This window comes from Octopus bimaculoides, chromosome 1, assembly GCF_046866305.1.
Source record: "Octopus bimaculoides isolate indiv1 chromosome 1, ASM4686630v1, whole genome shotgun sequence".
Classification (NCBI taxonomy): Eukaryota; Metazoa; Mollusca; class Cephalopoda; order Octopoda; family Octopodidae; genus Octopus; species Octopus bimaculoides.
This window is the reverse complement of record NC_142928.1, coordinates 91,511,892-91,522,291: the sequence shown is the minus strand read 5'-3', so window position 1 is coordinate 91,522,291 and position 10,400 is coordinate 91,511,892. Positions and strand designations below refer to the sequence as shown.

The 10,400-nt window shown below is 35.3% G+C and overlaps 1 protein-coding gene and 1 long non-coding RNA gene across 2 annotated transcripts in view; one reads left to right on the top strand and one right to left on the bottom strand.

The window, feature by feature from the left end:
* Window positions 1-3,589, top strand: part of LOC149137625 (uncharacterized) — an 8,150-nt gene extending 4,561 nt beyond the window's left edge. The window contains exon 2 of the long non-coding RNA XR_016242281.1: window positions 1-3,589. This exon is cut by the window's left edge and continues 990 nt beyond it. This is a non-coding gene — a long non-coding RNA (uncharacterized LOC149137625).
* LOC106881256 (rhomboid-related protein 2) overlaps window positions 2,612-10,400 on the bottom strand; it is a 118,681-nt gene continuing 110,892 nt past the window's right edge. The window contains exon 10 of the mRNA XM_052968234.2: window positions 2,612-10,166. Coding sequence (XP_052824194.1) covers window positions 10,003-10,166 — 164 coding nt within the window. The 3' untranslated portion in view covers window positions 2,612-10,002. The remainder of the gene's footprint in view (window positions 10,167-10,400) is intronic.

Below are 10,400 nucleotides of genomic sequence, written 5' to 3'. Positions count from 1 at the left end.
TTCCATGTTATGTAGATTATCTCGGTAACCATGAAAGCTATGAAAAAAAAAAAAAACAAGGCTCAGCATTACCACCGGATCAATCTACATATATGTATAGATTATCGTGCAATTCCACCCAGCCGTTTGATCGTGAATCCCAAGACAAGAAAGAATCAACCATGTCAAGCTTATATGTATGTATGCTCGTGTGTCTGTGTTCCCCCATCCTCACCTGACAACCGATGCTGGTGTATTTACGTCCCCGTAACATAACGGTTTGGCAAAAGAGACCGATAGAATAAGTACTAGGCTTACAAAGAATAAGTCCTGAGGTCTATTTGTTCAACTGAAGGCGGTGCTTCAGCATGGCCGCAGTCAAATGACTGAAACAAGTGAAAGACTAAAAGAATGCGTGCGTGTGTGTGTGTGTGTGTGTGTGTGTGTGTGTGTGTGTGTGTGTGCGTCTCTTCGCCTGTATTCGTTCTCCCATCACCGCTCGACAATCGGTGCTGACGTGTTTACGTCCACGTAATCTAGCGGTTTGGCAAAAGAAACAGATAAAATAAGTACTAGGCTTAGAAAATAAGTCCTGGTATCGATTGTTCAACAACAACAAAAAAAAACCCTTGAAGATGGTATCCCAGCACGGCTGCAGTGAAATGACTGCAACAAATAAACGAATAAAAGAACGTAAGGATGAAAAGGTTCGTTCTTCGTCTTCTGCCGTTGTTTACTTTAGGTTAGCTTTCAGTGTGCTGGCATATTTATGGTAAAAAAAGAAAAGAAAAACATACCAGGAATGACTACCACATTTTTTAATCAGGCGAGGTGTTGGTTATTGAGGCGATATCGGTTTGTGCTACAAGGGAGATAACTTTTGTACAACGTAAATAATTTCATAATATAATGTTAGGTTTGTCTACCGTTATAAATATTCTAATCCATTTCTCTTTTTATTTTTAGCTTTTATTTTATAGTAAAACCATTTAGAATAATTTACTATTTCATAGCTTGTTAAAAAATATGCGTCTATCATTTATAGATATAACCTTATAGATTTTATTCACGAAAAGGAATAACACCATAATCGTAAAATAGTAAAAGTCTGTCTGCCAGTCTGTTTGCCTGTCTGCCTGTGTCTGCTGGACTGGCTCCTGTGCAGGTGGCACGTAAAATACACCATTTTGAGCGTGGCCGTTGCCAGTACCGCCTGACTGGCCTTCGTGCTGGTGGCACGTAAAAGCACCGACTACACTCTCGGAGTGGTTGGCGTTAGGAAGGGCATCCAGCGGTAGAAACTCTGCCAAATCAGATTGGAGCCTGGTGTAGCCATCCGGTTTCACCAGTCCTCAGTCAAATCGTCCAACCCATGTTAGCATGGAAAGCGGACGTTAAACGATGATATACGAAGTGGAGGCGCGTGGCTTAGTGATTAGGGTGTCAGCATCATGATCCTAAGATTGTGGTTTTGATTCTTGAACCAGGCGACGCGTTGTGTTTTTGAGCAAAACACTTCATTTCACGTTGCTCCAGTCCACTCAGCTGGCAAAAATGAGTAACGCTGCGATGGACTGGCGTCCCGTCCAGCTGGGGAACACATACGCCATTGAAACCGGGAAACCGGGCCCATAATCCTGGCTAGGCTTTAAAAGGACACATTTATTATTATTATTTTATATTTTATGACCAGCTTCTTTTAGTCTTCGTCTACGAAATCCACCCACGTGGCTTTGGTTAGAAGACACTGGCCCAGAATGTCACACAGTGGGACTGAAACTGGAGCCGTGTGGTTGGGAAGCAAACTTCTTACGAAACAACAATGCCTTGCCTATATCTTTCAACAAATTGTGAAAGTATTCAAGAATCTGGGAGGTTTAGAAAAGTACATAACTGCTTCATTAAGCTAACAATGCTTAAGACATGTGCAGCCGTTTTCAAGAAGCTAGCAGTGTATAACATGGCTCAGGCGCACCATTCAGAAAGGACTGTGGACCACATTTTGCCCATGACCGGTTTAGATTCAAACTTACAAGGTTCCTATAAATTATAATGGCCAGCAATTCGTGGGGTGGGGTTGGAGAAGTCGATTATATCGACCATGGTGTTCAGCTGGCACTTATTTTATCGATCCCGAAAGGATGAAAGGCCAATGTCGACCTCGGCGAAATTTGGACTCGAAATGTAAAATCGGACGAAACGTCACAAAGCATTTTGTCCGGCGTTGTCACGAGTCTGCTCGGTCGCCGCTTTAATTTGAAGCCAATATCAATTAAGTACTTTCATGCAGATAGCATTTCTGACTAATTTAGCAGTGCTAAGATCTAAGGGAAATAACTCGTGGAAACCATCAAATATGCATTCAAATTAAAACTAGGGAAAATTTATTCGAAAACTAAGGGCAATTATTATACAAAGGAATTTTTGAATAAAATCGAATTATTATATTGTAAATGTATCCATAAAAATTCATGGATATTTTTGTTTGCTTTTCATTCATTTATTTGGTATGCAGATTACTAACGAAAAAGCGCCTCTATTTCTATATAAAAAGGAAAATCTTTATCAGGATCAACATATGACAGCTGTTTAGACTCAATAAATATTGAAGAACAAGACAAAACGACAAATGTTTCATATTAACATTTAATACTTGGAACATTACATATAATCAAAATGGCAAAATAGAAATGCAAGAAAATGTTGGCATTGAAGTTAAAATATGAAATATGAATTAACCATTTCTCAAATATTTCAGCAGGATGTATTACCGTTAGCTTTTTTTTAATTTTTTTTTATTCAAATAATAAAATATAAAATTTAGTAAGGTGTTCTTTTTTATTTTCTGAAATTTTTTCTGTTGGGGAGGGGTGAAAAGAAATATGTTTAAAATTTTTTTTAAAGCAATGAAATTGTAATATATTCACATAACATTCATACTATAGTTTCATTTTTCTTTTTTTTTTTTTTTACTTAAAATGCATATGGACTGACATTTTTCATTATTACTAAATTCCAAACATGAGCTATCTCTTCATGTTGAATATCTGTAGTACCCCATATAATGAAATATAGTAGGAATTGTAAACGATGAAAAAAGGAAAGGGGTGGAGGTATTGAATCCTAGTCTTTCTCACTTCATATATCATCATTCCTCTCTGACAAGTTGTACAGTATTTTTTAATGGTTTACTCAAAGAAAGAATCAATGGTCTTTCCTGAGTCACATAGACTCATAGGGCCAGTTTCCTAGATTCTATGGCAAACATATTCTTCCCACTGGATGGAATGCCAGTCCATTGCAGGATAACTCGCTTTACCAGCTGTGAGGATGGAATAATGTGAAATGAAGAATTTTGCTCAAGAACAGAATGCATCATCTAATCCATGAATTAAAACCACAATCTTACAATCGTAAGTGCAACACCCTAACCACTATGCTATGTTCCTCCATATAGAAAGAATAGGGAGGCCTTTTCCCTTGCCAGCCCTCTTGGACTTGTCGGGAAAGAGAGGAGGAAACCATGTATGCTAAAACAAGAAACCTAGATCTAATGAAGATGCAAGTAAATTCGAGGAATAGCAAAAAAAAAAAAAAAAGAACAAGAAAACCTACAACAGGAACAATTCATATAAACCAACAATCAAGTCGTTGTCTTGACAAATTTTCTTTTAAGTTTGGAAAGTTTAAAACAGAGAGAATTCTGTTTTTTAACAATTATGGAGTTCCTCTAACAATAACCAGAACTGTAAATTTTAGTAAAGGTTATAACCAATGAGTAGACAAGCATACTGATAGATATCTAGTTGCTCAGCATTTACAGATTCACTTGTGGTAATAAACTATGTACCATTAAGATACTAGTGCTCATAGAATTCATTATACCCAATTCCCTTACCAAATGAATTTTAATTAAGAAATAACAAATTCTTCTCAAATCAAATCGAAGGTTAATCTGGTTCCATAAAAGTTGAAAGAAAATATTCCACCAAAAGATGAAGCAATGAGTCTGGCAGTTTTACAATTTGGTGTCAAAAATATTCTGCAACTGCTAAGAGCAGTTGGTAATAGTTTACTACCCCATACATTTCCAGTTGTCCTACTTACCGTTACTTTACTGCATGTGTAGAAAGGGAATGTGAATCCCCACCTGACTTTTAGCTATCACAATGATGAATCTTTCAAATATTCATACACCTCTCTGTCAGCATGGGCAAATCAAATACTATACCACAGATGTCATGACCCAGCTAACCAAATTTTGGAGCGCAGGAATATAGGTCAATTTATATTACAGGCTCTCAAGAGAATGAAAGGCAAGGTGAGCAATCAATCTCAGTTGGATTTAAACTTGGGGCCAAATAGAGACAAAGCTTTAATATTGTTTTTAAATTTTGGCACAAGGCCAATTTCATGGGAAGGAGCTAAGTAAATTACATCAACCCTAGTGCTCAGTTGGTATTTATTTCATCAACCCCAAATTAAGAAAGACAAAAGTCAATCTTGCTAGCATTTGAACTCTGAGCATAAAAACAGACAAAATGCTGATAAACATTTTGTCCAGCATGCTAATGATTCTGCCAGCTCACTAACTTACAATGTTCTAATACTGATTTCAAATTTTGGCACAAAGCCAGCAATTTCAAGGGAGGAGTAAGTTGATTACATCAACCCCATTATTCAACTGGTACTTATTTTATTGACCCTGAAAGGATAAAAGGCAAATTTTGACCTTGGTAGAAATTGAACTCAGAACGTCAAGACAGATGAAATGCTACGAAGCATTTTGCCTGGCATGTTAACGATTCTGCCAGCTGACTGCCTTCCAATGCTCTAATATTGCAACGCATTTAATGTAATATTCTACAAGTCCATACATTACTGTAACACATTAATTGGTGAATAATCAAGAAATAGATATTGTGAATCAGACAAAGGTAAATGTAATGAGCAACAAAATATTAAAACAAAAAAAAAAAGGATTCCCAGTTCCAAGTTAAAACTGAAGGATAACAGATAAGTAAGGCATACAATTATGATGTGAATGTGCTTTCAAGGACAGTAACAATGATTGAAAGCAAGAATGGAGTCAAATAGTTGTTAGCCATTGCTCAGATCCACTGAAATCACTGTTAAAACAAAGATAGTATACTTGATAACATGATGGTGATGGTAACAAGAATTTAGCATTTTGGCCATAGACACAGAGTTATTAACAGAACATGAACCATTGAACCAAGGGAGAGGATGGGGTACCTAAATTGTCTGTCTAGATTACTGGTTAATGTTGAGGTGTTATAGTTAGGTTGCCATTCTTTCCCTATCTCTCTCTCCCATCACTCAGTATATCCCAATTACTATCATCAATTCACTGGAAGCTAATTTACACCTTTTTACTTTCTCTACACAGTAAGTTGCCCCCCACCCCACATCCATCATGGTTCAGTTACAGGGCATCTATTGTCTACCTTCCCTTCCCACCAGTTAGTATTAATATCTCAACTCCTCTCATACCTATTCGTCAGTAAATGCCTCTTTCTACCATTCACTGGGTTTCTTACTCTTCCTTCCTTTTTTCACTTTACTCTCTTCTCTCACTCTCTCTCTCTCCCACTTCCTCCTAATAAGATTGGTCTATCCCACCTTTACAGAAAAGCCTGACATTTGATCCCAAGCAATTTATTTTCTTAAAATTGAAGGTCAGGTCAAATGGCAGCTTTAAAACAACATCAACTTCCACATAACTAAATCTCTGTTGTTCTCATGTACATTGTCTCCCTACGTGGTGAGTGGTGACATTGTGTGGTTATGTGAGAGGCAGGTTGAAAATAATTAAGATAGGCAGACAGTTCAATAACTAAACATCAGACTTAGAGACTTTGCGACTAGGCAGACCTTTAGACAAGTGCACAGCTAGACAGGTACTAGATTGTGTGGATAGATGAATTATTAACTGGAGCTATTAACATGCAGACTTGCTAATTGTCATACTTCACTGCTCAGTGTCAGATTATTGAAGAGGAAAGAGAGTGTAACTCTCTAGTCTCAAGGGAAAACAAAAATGCAGTTAATAGCTTTTTCCTAACTTAGGTACATCATTTAATCACTGTATTACATGCTAGCATGGGTTGGAACGAAGGCCAGCAATTTTGAGGGGAGGGTATCAATCAATTACATCAATCCTAACACTTGACTGATACTTTATTTCAACTGCAAAAAAATAGAAGCTAAAACTGACCTCAGAAAGATTCGAGCTCAGAGCATTAAAGATTGGAGCATATTTGACAAGGCATTTTTACCCCTGATACTAATAATTCTGTGAATCTTTCACCCTCTTAATATATTATTGTAGCTGTTATTGCTTTGTTTCATTGATGTTTGTGATATTTTCAGTAATTATTTTTTTGTACCTTATGGGGGTTTTTTTATGAAATGATGATGGTAATTTAGGGGGAAAAGATTCAATAGAAAAGCCACAACTGGACGAAGCCCCCATGTGGCTGCGCAACCTCCAAAAAATATCAGTTAAATTTATCTCAAAAGTAAGTCACATTAAACAAACTAATCCTTGATCTACAAAAAGACAAGACAGTCATTGCTAGAATACCTTTGATCATGGATCTAATTTATTATGATTAACATGGGCTTAAACTAAAAAACTATTAATTATATCATCAGCAAGAGATTTGGAATAGATAAGTAGGTTGTTGAGATGTTCTTGCTTTTACCAAAAGCCTTAATCTCATAATAGGTTTTGCCCAAAGAATAAAACTGCATTTCTATTTTGAACTTTCTGGTAATTTGTTCTATTGCTTTATCACATGGGAATTAAATAATAGATGCAAAAATGAGACCTTGTTTTAGTGGCTTAACCTGGAGCAAATAAAGGTGAAATTAACAAACAAGCCTAGGAAGAAGAGGAAAAACATTCTCTCCATCAGAAGCATTTTGGTAATAAGAGAAAATGGGAATTCTTCATAATGCTCCTTTTAATTTTACGTCTATGGATAAGATGAAGCAGGGCCATAAGCTTTCCTTGGCCATCAAGAATGGATAGGAGGGGAAAGGAGCAGAAACCACAACTTATCAGACAATAAATCAATAGGTTTCAACACAGTTTCTTCTACCCAAGTTAATTTACATTAAGCTGAAGATGTGATAGAAGATATCTGCTCAGGATGCAGATATCAAGTGACCATGAGGCAAACATAAACCACATAGTCATGCTGGCACCTACAAGAGATATAAAGGAGCTAACTCACCCACACATTGTCACATTTAAAAAAAAAACAAGCCAACAGAATTGTTTTGTGATGTTACTGAAAAACATGCTATAACAGTCCCAACTTTGATTTTCATACAACAATAAACATCCAGGCAGTAAGTCAGTTGGTACTTTCATCATTAAATCAACAACACCTCTTCAATAAAATACAATTCTCTTCTGTTGTTGGAAGATGATTTTCTTACCCAGTTATAATCATATTATGACAACAGTTATTAATAGCAATTATAAAAATAGCAGTTTATGATAATGAAAATAAAATTCTTAAAAATGATATTCCATGAATTCTTTTGAGGAGGGTGGTTGCTTTTTTTTATTTTTACTTTTTATTTTTACTTTTTTTTCTTTTTCTTTTTTAACTTTTACTTTTTTGTTAAGGCACAAAATTTTGTTGACAATCCAAATGCAATGAAAAAATATGCAAGAAGCTAAAATATATAATTTATTAATAATAAAAAATATAATAATTAAAACAATACTAACGATACCAAAAATATCTTAAACATTGGCAAAAGGCTGTAACTTCCAAGAGCAGAAACAGCTGATTAAATTGACCTCAATATTTAACTGGTACATATTTTATTGAATTTGGAAGGTTGAAAGGAAGCTTAGATTTTTAACTCAGTAAGTAAGGGGCAATAACAAAATTTAACAAAGCATTTTGTTCAATGCTTTAGTAATACTCACAATCTAATGCCCTTATAACAACAAAAATAATGGCAGTCACACTAATAATAATAATAATAATAATAATAATAATAATCCTTTCTACTATAGGCACAAGGCCTGAAATTTTGGGGGAGGGCACTAGTCAATTACATCAACCCCAGTACTCAACTGGTACTCATTTTATCGACCCCAAACAGATGAAAGGCAAAGTTGACCTCAGCAGAATTTGAACTCAGAATGTAGCAGCAGATGCAAAACCACTAAGCATTTTGCCCATTGTGCTAATGGTTCTGCCAGCTCAGTGCCTCAATAATAATAATCATAATTATAATCATAATAATTATTATTATTATTTCAAACTTTTGCCATAAGGACAGCTTGAGGGAGGTGAGGATAAGTTGATTACATTGACCCAAGTGTGCAACTGGTACTTATTTTATCGACCCTGAAAGGATGAAGGGCAAAGTCAACCTTGGTGGAATTTGAACTCAGAACATTGTGGCGGGCGAAATACCACTAAGAATTTCATCCAGATTGCTAACTAGTGCTCACTGCCATAATAATAATAATAATAATAATAATAATAATCCTTTCTATTATAGGCACAAAGCCTGAAATTTTTGGTGAGGGTGGTGTTAGTTGATTACATCAACCCCAGTGCTCAACTGATACTTATTTCACTGACCTCAAAAGGATGAAAGGCAAAGTCAGCATCATTTGAACTCAGAACATAAACAAAATGCTTATTGGCATTTTGTATGGTGTGCTAATGATTCTGCCAGCTCGCCACTCTTTGTAACCTCAATAATAATAATAATAATAATAATAATAATAATAATAATGATAATAAAAATTTTTCCATCAGTAATAATGATTTCTAACTTAGGTACAAAACTCTTTTGTGGAGAAAGAATGACTGGTTCTTATTTCGTCAGCTATCTAGAATGTGAAAGATGAAGTCAGAATTGGCAAGATTTGAAGAAGTCAGAATGTTAAGGAGATGTAGCTCAATACTGGAATGTATTTTGCCTGGTGTTCTGGTATTGCCTGTCATCTACCACCCTTATCATAGCAAGAATAAACATAACATTAATAATACTAATTCTTTCTAGAATAAGTACAAGGCCTAAAATTTTGGGAACAGAGAGGGATGCTAGCCAATTATATCAACACCGAAAGGATGAAAGGCAAAGTCAACCACAACAGAATTTGAACTCAGAAGATGAAGATAGATGAAATGCCACAAAATATTTTGATCAGCACACAAGAAATTCTGCTACCTTGCTTATATAATAATCCTTTCTACTATAGGCACAAAACCTGAAATTTGCGGGGAGAGAACTAGTTGATTACATCAACTCCAGTTCTACATCAACTCCAGTTCTACATCAACTCCAGTTCTACATCAACTCCAGTTCTACATCAACTCCAGTTCTACATCAACTCCAGTTCTACATCAACTCCAGTTCTATATAAAGAGATGAGGAATTATGTACATTATTTACATTATTTACAATTAACGGATATTTGTCCTCATCTTATTTGTCGTTAACACAAACAAGATGAGGATAAATATCCATTAATTGTAAATAATGTATCAACTCCAGTGCGTAACTGGTACTTATTTCATCAATTCTGAAAGGATGAAAGGCTAAGTTGACCTCAGCAGAATTTAAACTCAGAATGTAAAGACAGACGAAATGCTGCTAAGCATCTTGCTCAGCATGCTAACAATTCTGCCCATGCTACCATAATAATAATAATAATAATAATTGTTTCTAATATATAAAACAAGGTCTGAAATTTTGAGAGAAGAGATATAGTTGAATAAATCGAACCTCATTATTTGACTGATACTTATTCTATTTACAAAAGCTAAAGGCAACACCTGTAGGATTTTGAACCCAGAAAGTAACAGAGCAAACAAAATACTGCAAGGCATTTTTTCTGACTCCCACAATTCTACCAATCTGCCATCCTAATGTAATAGTAATAATAACACTACTAAAAAAAAAATAATAATAATAATAATAATAATAATAATAATAATATCAATAATATCTTTAGAATTAACAAGGATCTAAATTAGGGTCTGGATAATCATGATAAAGAATGTTAATGAGAACAGCGATCATGGTGAATATTACATAAATGACAGCAGTAACCAGTCCAAGAGTCCGTTCCCATGGTAACTCATTGATGTTCTTCATAACTGGAACTCCTAATAACAGACCTGTGGAGAAAAAAAAACAAGAAGGATGTAAATAGTAACATTGTATTTATCAGAATATCAGTTCCCAACAATAGGATCAGAATCTCTGGCCCAGTTGCAATTTGTGGTTGTAACCATTAAGCTTATAATATTTAAGTTATCAATTTGCAAATAAATACCGCCCCAGGAAGGAGACCATCATTTTGATCAAAGTTGAAGAAAATTCTTGTTCACGGGAACATCAACTACTATGTC